This window comes from Pterocles gutturalis, unplaced genomic scaffold (genome assembly GCF_000699245.1).
Source record: "Pterocles gutturalis isolate BGI_N339 unplaced genomic scaffold, ASM69924v1 scaffold49224, whole genome shotgun sequence".
Classification (NCBI taxonomy): Eukaryota; Metazoa; Chordata; class Aves; order Pterocliformes; family Pteroclidae; genus Pterocles; species Pterocles gutturalis.
This window is the reverse complement of record NW_010137573.1, coordinates 1-17,312: the sequence shown is the minus strand read 5'-3', so window position 1 is coordinate 17,312 and position 17,312 is coordinate 1. Positions and strand designations below refer to the sequence as shown.

At 39.4% G+C, this 17,312-nt stretch overlaps 1 protein-coding gene across 1 annotated transcript in view; it reads right to left on the bottom strand.

The window, feature by feature from the left end:
• The window catches only part of BMP5 (bone morphogenetic protein 5), a 28,685-nt gene extending 12,648 nt beyond the window's left edge, over nucleotides 1-16,037 (bottom strand). Inside the window, exons 1-2 of the mRNA XM_010082644.1 lie at nucleotides 15,787-16,037; nucleotides 9,559-9,707 (exon numbers count right to left, since the gene is read on the bottom strand). Of these exons, the coding sequence (XP_010080946.1) occupies nucleotides 9,559-9,707; nucleotides 15,787-16,037 (400 nt within the window). The remainder of the gene's footprint in view (nucleotides 1-9,558; nucleotides 9,708-15,786) is intronic.
• Nucleotides 16,038-17,312: the final 1,275 nt, after the last annotated feature.

Sequence of the window (17,312 nt, the reverse complement as noted above, 5' to 3'; positions counted from 1 at the left end):
ACGTGTATTATGCAGAGCCCTTCAACCGTCAGAAAATGAGACAGTGTCATGTGAAGCTGTGCAGCTGTGCTGGGTGGGGGGACACAGAGGTCCTTTAAACGGGAAGGTAGGGGCACAGGCACCGCCTGCGCTGCGTGGCATCAGGGAGCCTGGGAATTCTTCTCAACCAACTGGAAATGTTTGCTGCATGGGCAAGGAAGGAGCATCTGCCTCACAAATGTATAATGCCGTTAACTCAATCATCCTGAAAAGAACTTGCAAATAAGCATAGGAGTAAACCCTATAGAAATAAGCACATAGATTTCCTTTTCAAACACAAACTTACAGTGGCTGTATGCCAGAGTCTATATTTCTTAGAAAAACTCTATCACTGGCGTAAATGAAAGAGGCAGTTTGATTTGTGGTTAAAGTAGTTTCCATTCTACTTCCACTGTAACAAATGTATTAATTCAGCTCAGACTTCCTCCTTCTGGCAGCCCTTTTGCAGTAAAAGAGAAATTAGAAGTTCCAGCCAAATACCATACCTTGAACTGACCCACTTCAATACATAAACACTTTTACAACATGTTTATTCAGGTGTAGCACTTTAAATTGGTTTAAGATGTTTCCAGTGACAGAGAGCCCAGCAAAGGCAGGAGAAGAACTGAGAAAGTTAGCAGTTATGGAGCAGAGTAATTGGCAACATATTCTGAACAATTTTGATAATTTCATTTTTGACTGCAAGGGAAAACTATATTTGTTGAAGCTTCTGATTTTGTTTTAAATGGCTTTTTAACCTTGTGTTTCTTTAATTCTTCTTTTCATGTCTTTGAGTTACTATTAAATAATTCAGTAACGTTAATTTCTATATGTTCCAATCCTCTCTTGCAAGTCAGATACAAAAAACTGTACAGACTATTCTCTATTCATTGCAACATGGACAAACTAGCCTCTTACCGCAAAGTTCCAAGTTTCCCCTCATTTCTAGAGGGAATATTTTTACTATTTTTCTTTATTTTTTGTTCCAATGACCTTCAGAATTTTAATTTTATCTGTAAAAGATTAATACCTTACTGGTGGACATTTTAAGAATACTATTAGATTTATATACTGAGGACTGTAAAAATGTGTGGAGGTTTCTGAATTTAAATCTAGGTTCTCTGAATTTACAATGGTGGATATTGTGTGCGAAGCAAAATACCCTTCAAACCAATGTGAACTCCCTTTAAAATAACTTTTAATATTATTAAGTTTCCTCTGGGTTTCCTTTAGACTTCAGCAATGAGATGGTTATTAAGATTCCACAAGCTAAGGCTTACTTGGTTATTCAGGGTATAGAGATATACTATAAAAAATTAATCCTGTAACCCACAGCCTTTTTACTCACAGAAACAGCTTATGTGACTTTATTCCTTTATTTGCTTAATCTTTTAAGCAGCCAGTCTGAGTTTTTAGGACCCATTTGTTCAATTCATGAATGGTGTGTGCACTGAATCTGCTTCTAGTGCAATCAACAGGAAAACTTTTGTTGACTTCTGTAGGTTTAAACTTTTCTGTCGTATACCTTAGCTGCAACTTTCAGAAGACGAAGCAATCAAAATATACACTGCCCTTGAGACACTATATTTCTTCTGAGGAGGATCTCTGAACTGTTTGGTTTGGAAATTCAAACCACATATGTTGTCTCCATTTTAGGTTGCTTCTGTGCAAAAGAAAGTTTACATTTACAGAACTTCTATTATGCTTCATTTAAAAAAAATAGTGTGCGTGTGGGAGTTTGCCTTCAGTCTAGGAACACAAAACTTTGCCCCTTCCTGAGCAGGAGGTACTTCAAAAATGTCCTGCCTCTGAAATTCATCAAGCTTTCTGCCGCAGCAGTAGCTCCATGGGTGTGATATGGTCTTGTTAGGCAGTCCTCACCTTTGTCTGTAGTGTGGATTTCAGACTACAGTAAGAAAAATCCTGCCCTAACCTGAACTGGCCTTTGTAGCAAGAAGCATTCATGGGCTTCATTTGTAGCAAGTGGTTTTAGTCTATCATCTCTTGCAAGCATTTAGAAAACTCTTGGCTTCAATGACAACTGAAAATCCAGGTCACTGCAGCACGGAGTTGTTCCATACGGTGGTATTAGAACAATATTTTTTAAAATCAGCTGAATGACCCAGGATGGTCTGCTTAGCTACACCTTCCCTCGGAGCTTCACCCTCATGAAACCGGTAAAACCAAAACAGCAAGATGTGTACCTCTGGTTCTCTTGAGTATCTCTGAATAAGAATTGAATGAGGTCAAGCATTCTCAAAAATGGGTCTGGTTTTATACTTCCATTGTATCTTTAATTCTGAGGATTTCAAAGACTCTTCTTCAGTTTTTAGAAGAAAAGAAGAAGAAGCTGCAAGAAACAGGCAGTCGGCTAGCGCCTACTCCACTGAACCTAATCACTGCCGTTGCCCCTACACCTAGAATAAACAAATGAGCAAGACAGGTGGACTTACTCTGTGCAGGCACAGTCCAGAGCCTTTGTATTCCTCACATTCTGGCATGCACTTCTCAATCCTGCTATGGTAATTTATTAAATTTTCTCCATATTGACAGGTATATTTGGAGACTAAGACTTATTTAAAGCATTTTGTTCCAATCTGCTGAACTCCTTAGTCCTTATTCATATGATTTTGAGACTTTGGCAAGATGTATTTGTTTGACTTGGCATTTAATCTTATTTTTGGCTTTTATTCTATTTGATAGTAAAGTGCCCTTAGCAGTTTGCCTAAAAGGTTGTATGGAATTGCCGGTTTGACTGACAGAACTCATTGAATATTATTTGCCTTTTCACATTCTGTTCCGTTATACTAAAGGAATTGCTGATACAAAAATAACTGTGAAGTTCAGTTATAAAAAGGTGCTACCTTGACAATCCTGATGATTTTGTTCTTTTATATTTTACCCACAGAATAACACTCAGGATGATAACTGCAGAACTATTTGCTCTGTCACTACGCCCATTTTTCTGCTGTGGCATGCAGTCATATCATACAATTATTTTCATGAACTGATCAAGTTCTATCTTAAAAGTTCATTTTCCCCCTCAGCTGCTCCAAATGGAAATGCAAGAGCCCTTCAAACTTTCAATAACAATCTGTCTCACAGTCCTGACCTGGAGACATCGCCTCATTCTTCATGACATTGAGAAAGTTGACTTCTTCTGAGATCGCCAGTATGGGTGCCAATGACAGTGGTAAGATTTGTGACTTGGCTGTCTCTCCTCAGGCAGTATATATCTTATGTAAGGCATTGAGCAGACACTAATTTTGCAAGAACTTCCAGCCATTATGCGTCTTGGCCAGATTTACACTGGCAACACAGGACAATAAGTGATTCCAAGATCCATTATTTTGTCCTGAGTCATCGAACTGCAGCAAACCGCTCATTTTGTTATGAAAAACAAGCAGTTATTTACTTTCAAATGTGTTCAGCAAGCCACAAAAACACATTTTACACATTAACCACTACTGCTAGGTCACAGTATAATTTTGTATAATTGTAGAGAGAAATGAAAACTTTAGCGATGCTGAGAATCCATTTCTGGTTTGCTGAAAAAAAAAAAAAATGCCAGCACCACACCTATGTTTTCCTCCTTGTGGGGAGTGATATCTGAAATGAGGATTGGGAAAGGCCTTTTGAACACAGACCCTGAGTATACAAGGTCCAATAACATCTAATATTTGAGCAAAACCTGTCCTGAGGCTCTGAGTCTGAAAGCTCACAAAGTAGTTTTCAAAATTAGATAGAAACTTCTGTGGATTCTCACACCTGAAGAGTACTCTTGGGAGCAATGACACTTCACAGAAACAAAAGAATTGAGGCAGAATTTGGCTACTAAAGCTTAAATGAAGACTTATTGAAAAAAAGGAGAAGAAAAAAATCTAACAATACAAATGTGGTGGTATATATATAGGACATCTTCAACACTCCAACTCCAAAGTATTTTATACTGTATCTATTGTACCATCTACATTAATTGTTATGCAAACTTTTCCTTTGCTGGATACATTTATCTATATCAACATAAAATATACTTTTGAAACAAGCTTCATGTGTCTTATTAACTCTTCTGCTCCCTGGAGACTGAAAGGAATTCTGAAAAATGGGTGGTCTCAGATGGTCTGCTCTGCATTTCCTAGGCTTCATAGCTTTAGTCAAAAATAAAGATTCAGCTTTTGGTTTTAAAATTTTACATTTTGTTGGTTTTATTCAGTTCAGTTGAAGGAATTCTGTGTATCTTTTCGTGTTCATTTTGGTATTCATAAAGCTTTTGAAGAAAGCACTTGGGATCACATTAGGAACCGTGGTATGTTGTATAATGTGGCAACACCATGTATGCTTACACAAAAGATCAGATGTAATCATACACAAATATGCTTGCTAAGTACTTTTATAATTTCACTTTAATGTACTTAAACTGTGAATGGTTTGTGGGAGTCCTAGGGCTTTTCTGCATAGTTAAAAATGTGTTCAGGAAAACAATAAAACAAGAAGAGATTAGATTAATTGGTCATCCACCAAAGAATAAAATGGATAAAAGTCTTCTGAATGAAATGAAACACAAATGCCATTATCTCTAAAATACTGGCTCTGAGAAGCAGATGTATTCTTCATCTGTCTGGGGGGCAGGGGGGAGGGGGAGTTGCACAGATGTACAGCCAGGACCAGTAGGCACCAGTATGCAGTGGTGACCAGAGAAAGGGCGGGAGCCCACCTCACCTCCCCAGCCCTCCTGCTTAAAGTAAGTGTGCCCTTACTAACAAAGGGTGTGTTCACATCACTTGCTACAAGCAGACACAAGAACATGCTGACTGTATTTCTGACCCAGCGGCAAACAGGGGTTACACCTATCTGAGTAAGTTAAAGAGTGCCCTGGAGCGCTCCCAGGTGCTGGAGCTGGATCATCTGCCCTGCTCAGGGTAGAAAGATGCTCCTAGTGCGCTTACATCCTATGCCAGCTCCACTGCACAGTCCCCAGCACCCCAAGGCTGTTGGGTGGCAGCTGCCAGGGTGTCACCCTGTTTTGGAGACTGAGAGAGTCATCCCTCCGGCTTGTTTCATGCCACAGTATTCCTGAGCATGTTTAATTTACTAGTGTAACTTTGGCCAAAGTCAGCTCTCAACCAGAGCTCATGTAGCTGTACTTAGGCAGTGCTTGAGCCCAAGCTAATAAAACCTGCTGAGGGGCAGGATATATTAGCTCGGGTTCAGTGCTGTGCTAACATGGCTATATGGCTTCCAGATGGCTCAGAATTTAGGCAGAGCTATTGCCTGCCAAAGTCCATATATATATCAATATAAATATATATATCCTAAATTCCCCCACTGTAAGGACACTAATGAAGGTGAACTCACTCCTGATACTTTGCCTTGTAAATACCAGATCCACCAAGAAACTCAAATGTAACAACCCAGCAGCATCCTCCAGGGTCTTTGATGTCTACTGTGGTCAAGTAAGTCAGGTGTCAAGGTTGACTGTGGGCAACCTTGGGATGAGATTGATAACATTTAGCATTGTGAAGGTGAGGCTGAGGCCAAGGCCAATGTAAAGTATGCAGCCAAGGATCTGAAGAAGCCAGGGTGCTGCCAAAGGTTGCTATGGGTTGAAAGCAAACCAGCCACCCTCTGTGGCATAGAGAATGTGGCCATGCTGCCTCTCTGAAGGCTTCATAGGAGAAAGGGAACTTGGAAGGCCCAGGGTGAAATGAGGAGAGGCTAAAAAACAGAGAGCGAGTCTTTTAATGTCTGCCCCATCAACGCTGGAGAAGGACCTCACCAATCCTCCCTGCAGCCTGTAGGATTAGGAGTCAAACCCCCTTCCAGGGGACACAAAAGATACCTGAAGTAAGAGTCAGAGTTGGGGGGCTGAGGAATCCTGCTGCCTGCCCACTTCAAACAGCAAGAAAGCCTGAATAAACCTTCCACAGGACTCTGTGGAAAGAGAAATCACCTTAATCAGCTTGGGCTTTTCAAAGGTACCACCAGTCTCTTCCCCTCTGATGTGCGGGCAGCTGGAAAATAACTGAAAGCTGCAGTAATCTAAGAAAAGTCACAGAACTGCATGGCTGTGGGGGCTACCAAGATGCTGTATTGAGAGCTGTGTATTTGGAGCCTGTTTTATTCTGTGGATCCTCAATAGCCATTGTTACATGTTATCTCCTTCTCCCATTTTCTGTAGGCAACCCCAGGTTCTCTTCAGCAATGATATGAACAGCAAAAGGAATACTCTTGCAGCTATTTATACTCCTCCGGTAAAAGTGACGTTCAAACTGTTGCTCGCTTCCAATTATAAAAAAGTTAAGTTTTAATACAAAGGTGCTGATTCACTGGAACATGTTTTAAGTCTTAGGAGACACATGGTATATGTATAGGAAAAGCGTCACATGAAGCTTTTCAAATTTTTTCTGCATATACATTGATTTTATGCTGCAATTAATCTAACACCCGCACTTCCATCAGTGTGAAAATGATCACCTCATTTTAAACACCGTGGAGAGTTTTGGTGCCAAAAGGAGGGAATCGGCCAAAAAGGGATGCTGCAGAATGTTGAGGAGACATTAAAAAAGAGAATCAAAAAAACCTGATCCTTCATTTACCACAGCCCCAGGGAAACAGTGCATTATATGTTGACAGCTTCCATATGTGTCGTGCAAACCTTTATTCTTACTGTTCAAAATAAAACGTCCCATTAAGAGAAAAAGTCTACATTTCATGCTAAAATGAGGCGTATGATACCAAATACTGTCTTAAAGAAAGAAGAAAACACATTCCAATGTCATGTGGCTTTTTGTACTTTTTCAGCATTTTCAAAGGGGGAAAAATATGAATTACAGCAACCAGACATTCTTCCAGAGTTGTTTTTATCACACTGTTACATTAAATAGCTACAAATTTTTTCATTCCTCATGTAGACATTATTATTATTTACGCACCATCTTCAGGGATCACCAAAGAAATATATCTACACAAGTAATTGCCTAAAAAAGTCACTGAAAGATAACCGTAAGAAAGATTACTGTTAATGGTAATGATAACGATATAGTAGCACCCTGGAGTCTCGGTAATTATTGGCTCCCTGTTTTAAAGGTGCTGTATGAATAAATCTAAAAATTGGTATGTATTTACAGACTTGATTATCCAGGGCCCCAGTGCAGCACCTGAATACCTCAGACAGGGAACCTCTGACTTAACAGGATACCATTCAGTTTAATGGTCTGTTGCAATAGAAAGGTTAATGGATTAGGTCTTATCATAAATGTCTCCCCGGTTATGGGGGCAGAACTCTCTACCTCCCATAAACTCACTGGACAGCTGAAGGCATCAACAACCATGTTTCAGACCTGCATGGCTTAAAGTTCCCTTGAGCCAAGGCAGGGTTTTTTGGTTGATTTGAACCAGTCTCTGAGCTCTCGTAGAGAAAGGGTTGGAGGGAAGGTGGGTGGGGTTCTCTGGGTTACAAACAGAGTCCACTACATACTGAGTCATGTATAAAAATTCATGTTCCATCTGTACACAAACATGTCATTCAACTGCTGGTGTTTCTAATAGCTTCCAGAAGTAACAACAACCCAATGAAAATAATCAAAGCCTTAAGAGGGAAATTGTAAGAACGTGAAAGGATGATTTTACTTATGCTAAGCTGAAGTAGTATAGTCCAGGTCTTCCTTATAGTTTTGAAAACTTTAGTCCCCAGAAGGGCACTCTTCTTGCATGAATAAACTGAAAAGGGAACAGAAAGTGAGGGAAGAGGGGAATTCCCTTCTCACTCAAGCAGCTGTGCTGAGAATTTTGAATAAGTGAGGTGCAGAAGGTAAAGCTGCCTGTGGCTTTGGAATTTAAAATAGAAAATTATCTATCACCTTTTTGATTTTGGGAGTAGGACAGGGGAAATATTTACATAAACTGTTCTTTTACAATTTCTTCAGTGTATTAACCTAAAGGTTTTCTTTTACCCATACAAACTTTCCTGTTGTTTACTGAATGGATACAATTTTGAGGCTAGAACCAACAAATTGATGGTTCTAGGGTTTCTTAATGAATGCTTTCATGGATATTTCATTTTCAATAATTTCTGTGTTTGAATCTCCTGGAAAAAAGTTCAAGGATGGAGTTTATTCTGGAGCAGGAAAGCTGGCCAGAAGCCAGTCCACCTAATTTGGATGCCTGATGGAGGTGTCACCTCTCCAGAATTTTAAGAGCTTAAAAATGGCCTCACAAAACCAGTCTGCCTAGCAGAGCTGCTCCCTTACAGCCTGGGCTCAGATGTGGTGCCTTTGAAGGCTGGTTAACCCCAGCAACAACATGGTCTAGTTTGAATTGCTGCCTTCCTTTTCCACTGACTGTACTAGGACCACATAGGCAATATTAGGTGAAATGGTCATATGCTCTGGCTCAAGCCTGCCAACTCCCTTTTTAAGCTTCATGCCTAAAGGAGGGCAGTTTTTGCATAACTCTCCAGCAGCCAGAGCACTTGCTGAAAAAGTACGAGATGCTTTGTTCACAGCCCAGCTGAGCCTGAGGGAGAATTCAGATCAAAAACAATGAGAAAATGTAGCCAGAACAAAGACAGAAGAAAAAAATATTAATCCTTACACCAGGGTTTCTTCTGCTCCTCATTAACATTATGTCAGCTAAGGTTTAGATTAACTGGCATCATGGATCCCTTGACCTCTGACATAAAAATCTTTTTGACAAGAAAGAGCTAAATCTGAAAGTTTGCTTGTAAAGTAGTATGGATTGAGTGAACCATCACAGAAAAAACAATATATAAGTCTCTTTTTATTAGTTTCTGAAGAAGTCTAAGTAAAGAACATTTCTTCTAAAAATACTATTTTATATAGAGATGCATTTTCACTTTTTAATTAAGAACATAACTGTGAATAATGTAGTAGCCTAGTAAATTTGCAGTAAAAACCCACAGATCTGACTTCAGTTTTAATACTGTTCTTACTAATTTTCAGCTAATTAAAACTTTCAAGATTTCACATGTTTAACCCGAGATAAAAAATTATTTTAACTATTTATTTTTCAAAATATAGAAAGCCAATTCCCACATTACCCTATTGTTAACCTTTCTCCAACATCAGTACCAGCAGCTATGAGGTGTCTTCTGAACTGTCCTGAGTTTTTTTATACCTCTCTCCATGCTTCAGCCCAGAAAGATCTTTAGAAACTTCCTAAAACAAAAATTACACGAATCCGCTTGAGTTTCCTAAATGTAATAATCAGTGGAAGAATATTAAAATGGAACTTCATTTTGTATGTAGGAGCTTTTATCCCAGACTTCATTTATTTAAACATTATTCAGTTACCTTTATAATTGCCATATTCTACAGAATTAAGAATAATGAAAAGCTTGTAAACTATGGCTGCGGCAGGATAAGACTTGTGTTCTTTGCTTATAAACTCTCAGTGAATTGTTGCCCAGTCAAGTTAAAAAACATTCATCCAGAAAAGGTTCCCAGCAACAGATGACAAGGTACAGTTATGTTATGTTACAGTTAGTTACAGTACAGTTATGATCTACAGTTATGGTCTTACCGTCCCCGGTTTCAGCGCAGAGTTGCAAACCCAGATTGTTCTGTGGATTAATCACCCAGTGATTGCTGGTCACAGTAATGTCAAACACAAACCAGCCCACATCAGAAGCTTGAGCCTTTCTTGTGTCTAACAGGAACAAGTCTGCATCCCTAAGTTAAAGAAAATAGAGAGTTGAGGCATTCAAATGTTATTATCTTTTGTCCTTAATTTCCTTGCTGACAGTGACGTCCTGGAGTCCAGGTGAATAATCCTTTGACATATCCTCATCACAACACAGTGCAGCATGTGCTGTAGCTAACGTGTAATTGTTTAGTACAATACAGGTATTCCTTCTGAAAGGCCTTTCTGAAATGAGTCTCAGCATGTGAAAACTACAGCTCTGGAAAATCTGAAAAATCCAGCTTCCTGATGTAAATACACAAAATATATAATTGAGGCTGTGTATAGAGGATTCATCTTTCAGCACTAGAATGTCTCAGGAAGATTAACTTTTATAAACCATTCAGTGTAAAAGACAAAAAATGTCAAAATCACGTTCCAATTTCAAGTAAAATTCAAAGGCATAACATTGCTAAAAAAATCTGTTATTAATAACATATGACAGCAGCTATATCATATGACAAAAAATGAATAGATGATGGTTCAGTTTCATATTAGTACAGATGTTTAGAAAATAAGTCTCTATATCAAAGTAGAAATTATATATCTATTCAATAACTTAATTATTACATTTAACCCTCAGTTTCCTGGTATATTCTCAAATTTGTTCCTATGAAATCTTCCAGCAACTCGGAAGGGCAGCTCAGGGCAGTTAGTATAATCATGTTACTAAATGTTTAGCATGGATTGCTTATTTGTTCTGTTTTCACGTATCTCCTGACACAATTGGTTCCAGAACCACATCTGTATTACAAATAATTTGCTACAATGGCCACACTAAACCCATGACATTTAACTCTCATGAGTTTCATTTTACATGCTTCTACAAAGCAGCATGCATTATTAAAAACTGTTTTCACAATTTAGCCTTTTAAAGCTAAGTCTATAGTTATAGAAACCTATTTCTTTTCTCCCACAAATAGTAAGCAAAAAAATAATATACAATAAAATGTATTTTATTCTAAAGTTTGAGTGTCCAAGTCAACTAAAGACAGACTTGGCTCACACAGACCTTGGAATCATATTGTTACTTTACAGACAGCATGAATATATTCTTAAAGAGGTAAGAGAGAAATAATGGGCTTTGTGTAAAAAAAAGTGGCTTTAAAATTACGATGGTCCTGTCACTGTATCCTTATCTTGCTTAATCACAATGACTTTGTAGGAAGTTGCTGCCTTTTCTAAACCAAACACTCTAAATGCACCTAAAAGGTCTGCTACTGAAAACAGCATATTATGTAGCTCTTGTAACTGTGGTTGTTCAACACTCAGGAAAATTAGACTAAATGGGCTATGACAAGCATATGTTTACTCACATGTGAGAAATAGCTGCAGAATCAGGTTAAAGAGGTCAGTAATGCTAAAAGAAGGGTTTTTTTTTTAAAGAAATAAAATTGAAAGGGCTTTCTTTTAAGTCACCTTTTTTTCATCTGTTGAAGGATGATCCTTTGCTGGGCTCTTATCGCTTCCGTTCTAGTAGAACTGTGCTAATGACCACACAAGGAGAAAACATACATTCTCCCTCTGGAGCTAACATGAAAACAGTCTTGCAATTCAAAAGAGCCTGCCCTGCTATGCTAGCACTGAACAAATTAACAACGTACCACAAGCTCATGAATAGTACTCTCTGGAGTCTTAAATGCAAACTTTTTTCTCTAATAAGCAGTTTTATCAGAACTTTAAAGCTGAAAGGTTTAACTCTGAATGCGACAGTCTTTAAGATGTTCATTTACAAATATTTCTTGGATCATTCAGTAGATTTAATAGAAAACTGTAAAACTGTTTGGAATATAAAATATTACAGTCACAGTGCTATAATTTTACGTTTGTCTCCTCCTAGAATACATAATTGTTTTCCCATATAGATTCTTTGTGCTCCAAACTTTCCTGGGGCTGATACAGAATGTTCTCAAAAGTCAGGAGGCACAGTGTCTCATATGCCAAATCAGAATAGGGCACAACTAATGGTACAGTCCTGAAATCCCTATAAAGGGAAAATTTCCCCTGTGGATTTCTCCTCAATGTGACTGTTTTGTTTTGTACTGCAGTAGAAACTCACACCCAAGTGTCTTTGCCATTGGCATGTCAATCTTCTTGTCTGCCTTCCTACAAGCAGAGTGATCTGGCTAAGGTAATAGACTCAAAGAGGGAGGTTGTTTTTACCTATTAATTCAGCAAATGAACCAAAAATTAGTTGTGGGTACGTAGAGAAAATGAATTGATTCTCAAGAACACCAAGTAGAAGAGAGAAGGTGCCTCCAGACCAATGTTAATGATTTATCCCACATAACAGCAATTTACTACAGAAATTGAAAGTATATTTTCAGGAAAAAAACCAGCTTTTTTCACAATTGGTATAAATATAGGGAGAAAACCTGACCCCTGATAAGGCAGCGAGGGCTGTGGGATCGAGGCCCCCTTTAGCTGCTGTCATTCACTCAAACTTATCACATTTTATGACATTTTTAATTTTAAAATTCTCCTTTATTCTGTGAAAAAAACCCCAAACACTCACACTTAAAATGAAAAACAGCTGCAAATTTTGGCTCTAATTTAAAAAAATATTTCTATTTAAAAAATAGCCCACAACACGTAATAAAAAAGTAAGGTATTATGTCGTAAATAGCCTGAAATGCAACAGTGAACACATTCAGGCAGAATACAGCTGATTGGCTTTACCTTTATGGAGGCTGTTTAAGTTTAGTGATCTCAGTCTGGTCCCAAATGGCCAGTTGTCTACAGCAGAAACGCTACCACCGTCAAGAATTTCAGCAAAGAGACTGCGGGCAGAACGTCTAAGAAGCTCCGGATCTCCTGGGTCACTTAAGGAAGTTAGTTAAGGTGGAATAAACCATCTATATGTTCCTTAAAACCCAGAAAAGTTTTCAACCAGATCAGATCACAATTACTATGTAATAGGCCATCCCCATAATGCTCCTTCACCTCTCGCCTCATTCCAGAAAGCTGCTTTAGTATCTTAATGCCACTTGAGGATTCCCTAATGCGGGAAGAATCCTTGGGGTTTAGTTAGATTAGTGGCTAGCTGCCACCAGATCATGAACAAGGATTTGGCCTGTTGGACTACATTACTTTCGTCATGAGAAAAGATCCGGGTAGGAGTACCTTGGCAGGGCTGCGTAGGAAAGTTTGCCTTGCCATGGGCTGTGCTTTACACACTTACTTAGAACGAAGAGAAAACTTCAGTCCCAGAGACTGTCATTTCAGCAAACTCCAAGTGAATTCAGTACATACTCACTTCAGCAGCCACGCTGCCACGGAGACAGAAAAATGTCTGAGACTACAACATAGTAAGGAGTGTAGGACATTACAGAATCATAGAATCACAGAATGGCTTGGGTTGGAAGGGACCTTAAAGATCATCGAGTTCCAACCCCCCTGCCATGGGCAGGGACACCCTCCACTAGCCCAGGTTGCTCAAAGCCTCATCCAGCCTGGCCCTGAACCCCTCCAGGGATGGGGCATCCACAGCTTCTCTGGGCAACCTGGGCCACTGCCTCACCACCCTCACAGTTTTCTCACTCTCACATTCTGCAGTTGCAGCTTCTGAAAAATTTGCACCTAATACCTCATGGTATATATGTAGGATAAACCTGAGGTGTCATAATCAGGAATAACACTAGTGAAGTCTGGGCTCCAAAGCAAAAGCTGTGGCTTTATTGGAAAAAAAAAAAATTCTTGGGAGATCTTCTGTCTGGAGGTATCAAGAAGCAGGTGTGAAAGTTCCTTGGTTCTAATTTGAACAGTGCAGAGCTTGTCATCTTAGAATCATAGAATCATAGAACAGTTTGAGTTGGAAGGGACCATGGAGGTCATCTAGTCCAACCCCCCTGCAGTAAGCAGGGACATCCTCCACTAGATCAGGTTGCCCAGAGCCCCATCCAACCTGACCTTGAATGTTTCCAGGGATGGGGCATCTACCACCTCCCCAGGCAACCTGTTCCAGTGTTTCACCACCCTAAGCATAAAATATTTCTTCCTTATACCTAGCCTAAACCTCTCCTCTTTTAGTTTAAAACCATCACCCCTTCTCCTGTTGTTACAAGCCCTGTTAAAATGTTTATCCCCATCTTTCTTATAAGAAAGGTACTGAAAGGCCGCAATCAGGTCTCCTCGGAGTCTTCTCTTCTCCAAGCTGAACAACCCCAACTCTCACAGCCTCTCCTCATGGAGAAGGTGTTCCAGGCCTTTGATCATTTTCATGTCCCTCCTCTGGACCCTCTCCAACAGGTCCATGTCCTTTCTGTGCTGTGTCTTCTCCCATCCTGTCCCACTGAGGCATCTGCCTCTATATACTCCCTATATGAATAGAGACTGGCAAAATCAGTAAGAGGGAAACAGTCTACATCTGAAGTTGCTGTAGTTATACTGGTGAAGTCAAATTGATGGTATATCGTTGCATGTCCCCCTTTCCAGCATCCTGCTTCCATTACAGGACATGGGGCTTTTATGTTTATAAATAGAAATGTAAAATGTTTATAAAGTTATGTTTATGTATTGAAAGAAATCAAGAGCATTCTTTAATGGTCTCACAAAGACAGTCATCATTTTAACAAGTCAGAAAATATTAAAGTATAATCTTGCTTCAGAGTAGTAAGCAGTTTTGCTTTTTCTAAAATAGAACAGAAACCACTTACTGGGAAAACATTAAAAAAAAAAGAATACATCAAGTGGATTAGAAAAACTAACTTTTCCCATTAGTTCTTAAAAAAAAATCTGTTGAGTTTGCAGGTGAAGAGCTTTCGTCACCCTAGCCTTGACCTGTGCTCTCTAAAAAGATATGTTTTGTTCCTTCCTCTTTCATTCCTCCCTTCAAGAAGTTTCTTTTAGAACCTGCATCAAAATAATTTTTGCAAGCTGAAGACAGAGGTAAAAAAAAAAATAATCCTGCACTGTTTTGTTCCTGCCCAAATTTACTAAGAAAGCAGAAGATGTTCTGGAAGGATGAGTGCTTTCCCTCGTGTTGGTTCTGCTCCATTGATATAAAATTACTCCCTGTTTATAGCCTTAAAAATTTTATAACCTGATGTTCAGAGATCTCACCTGGAACGTACAAGCTCAAGCTTCTGCGAGCAGAAAAGAGATCTGAACTCTGGCCCAGCCTTAGAACTAACTGGTGATGGGACATTTTTTCCCCCCTGATACTCTGCATGTTTCAGCTGCCATTTTTGTTGCTTTTGCTAAACATGCCCAGGATAGAAATATTTTATCTCTTCCAAGATAAGGGATAGTTTTTGTTTATCTCAAACCAATTTTTTTCCACTTTTCTGAGAAAAGACATACACCAGTTTAATTTCAGAACCCAAATTTTGGGGGTATGTAGCTTTTTTCAGAAGCATCTTGGAATTGCTACTAGTTTTTAATGGGAATTTTCGGGTATTTAGCTACTTTGCCTGGTGAAAGCTGGTCATTTAGTCAGATCTTGCAGAGTCTTGGAAATATGTCACACACAGAGCTCTGCAACCTCAGATTCAGAGATTTGTTCATGTGTAATGGCATACTTGTTTGAATTTTCAGTTTTGGTGACCTGCATGTGTTAAGTGTGTATATGTCATCTTAAAGTCAGTGCCTGACATTATTTTAAAATTATATTTGGCAGAATATTAAAACACATGCAAAAAACCCATGCTCCTTCAAATGTAAACAGAGTTGAACAATTTCTCTGCCTTTAAGGGGCTAAATCAATCTTGGTTGGTAGTACTTCAGTGTCAGCAAATGGTGCATTTCCCAAATCCAGACATTTGGACTGTGGATATGACTCCACTGTTTGCTCACTGAGAACACAAAGCCTCACCCTCTCGGTGCATGGGCAGATTATTTGGTAAGATTGGACATGTAACTCTCCATAAGCCTGGAATAAATTACACTGAAGAGAAGTTATTTTCTTGCTCAGTATTTGTTGTCATTGCCAAAGTATTAATACTGCACAAGCCACAGTGACAGCAATGATGCCTTGCTGAGGGTATGCTTATCATCAGCTACTGTGTCCCCGACTAAGACAGAAACATCAGGTGTTATTCAGCACATGATACATTCATGCCAAGAGGGTACCTGTTTGGGTACTCCTTGATGATCTGATACACGCTAATCTGAATTGTTTCATTCTCAAAGCGGCTGTTGCTTCGGTCTTTGTATATCCGGAATTCAGCTGCTGTCACTGCCTCTCCGTGCGGGATTTGAGTAAGGTCAAAGCGAAACTCTTTGTAGTGCCTTCGCTGGTGGGAGAAGTCCTTGTCCCTTTCAACTGTGAGAAAAAGAGTTGAATGTAAATTAAAGAGGTGAAATGAATGCCCATTTCCCATGATTAATGGAGCGTTCCCTGTACTTGGGAGTAAACAAACTGGACAACATAAAACTGTGCAAATAATAAAACCACAAGTCCAGACATACTTCCAGTTAAAGGAAATTCCACCAGCTCAGTGTCTTCAGTTCAAAAGAAAAAAATAAAACTCAGTGGCTTTTATACAAATTCCAGAAGCTGGAGTGGAAAAAATATCAAAAAAGTTGAAAGAGGGCATGTTGTAAAGTAACTAGAAATATGGGCAAACTAAAAGCTGCAAAAGGATTTAGGACTTCAGCGTAGTCATAAGCACAGCAGTAGTAATGTCAGAGCCATAGATGACTTTGGAAAATACTAACTGCCGCTAATAACCAGGCAGATGAGAGGAATGCTGCTGCTCATTTCCACTTAAGGTAATAAATTCTTAAGTGGTATTAAAGTGCACTGCGACAACTATACATTTAAGGAGTAGTTACATCATACAAATTCACACATGCTGTACCCTAATGGCATAAGCGTCATCTTGCTAGTGGTCAGAAGAAGGAGCCATGAATTGGAGCTGAGTGGTTCTGGCATCCCAGTGGCAAAGGAAGCACCTCTTCTGGCGTGAGGAGTGCCCCCAGACCTGCTGTGGGTGGGCAGGTGCAGCTCCCACTTCTTTTGACGCTGCCACAATTCAAAATAAAAAAGTTAGCCTTATCGTTGCTTAATTCGGGATTACACAGAATTTAAAGTGGGAGTAAACAGAGGAGTTTATTTGAGTTTACAACTGATTTGGGGCTAATTCCACTGTCTGCTGCGGTTCTGACCCTGAGTTAGGGGGTCATTTTGCAATGGAGTACGTGTTTGCACGTGGCGAGGGAACCTACAGGCCACAGTACTGGCTGGTGACCACCTTACAGGATTAATACTTCAGATTTTATGCTATGAAGTGCAATGTGTCATTGACCTGTGAAGAAGCATCTGTGCTCTGTGAGAAGAGGGAACTTCTCACTTCTGGAGAAGTCCCACCTGCCTCGTGAGAGAGCTGCTTTGCTTTACTGGTGGTGGACAAAACCTAAAACCCTCAGACCTGGGATTTGGTTTGGATAATCAGCTATATATTTATGACCACACCCAGCTCCACTACATCCCTCCTATAACCCCTGCTCTTTTATTGTGCTTTACTATTAACAGTCTGCAGATCTGAGGAAGGAACTACACTAGTTCCAAAAAGTGCATATTTAGATCTCTAAATGTTGCATGTATAGATATTAAAATGTGTATGTATGCTTATATGCTCACGTGTATGTGTACA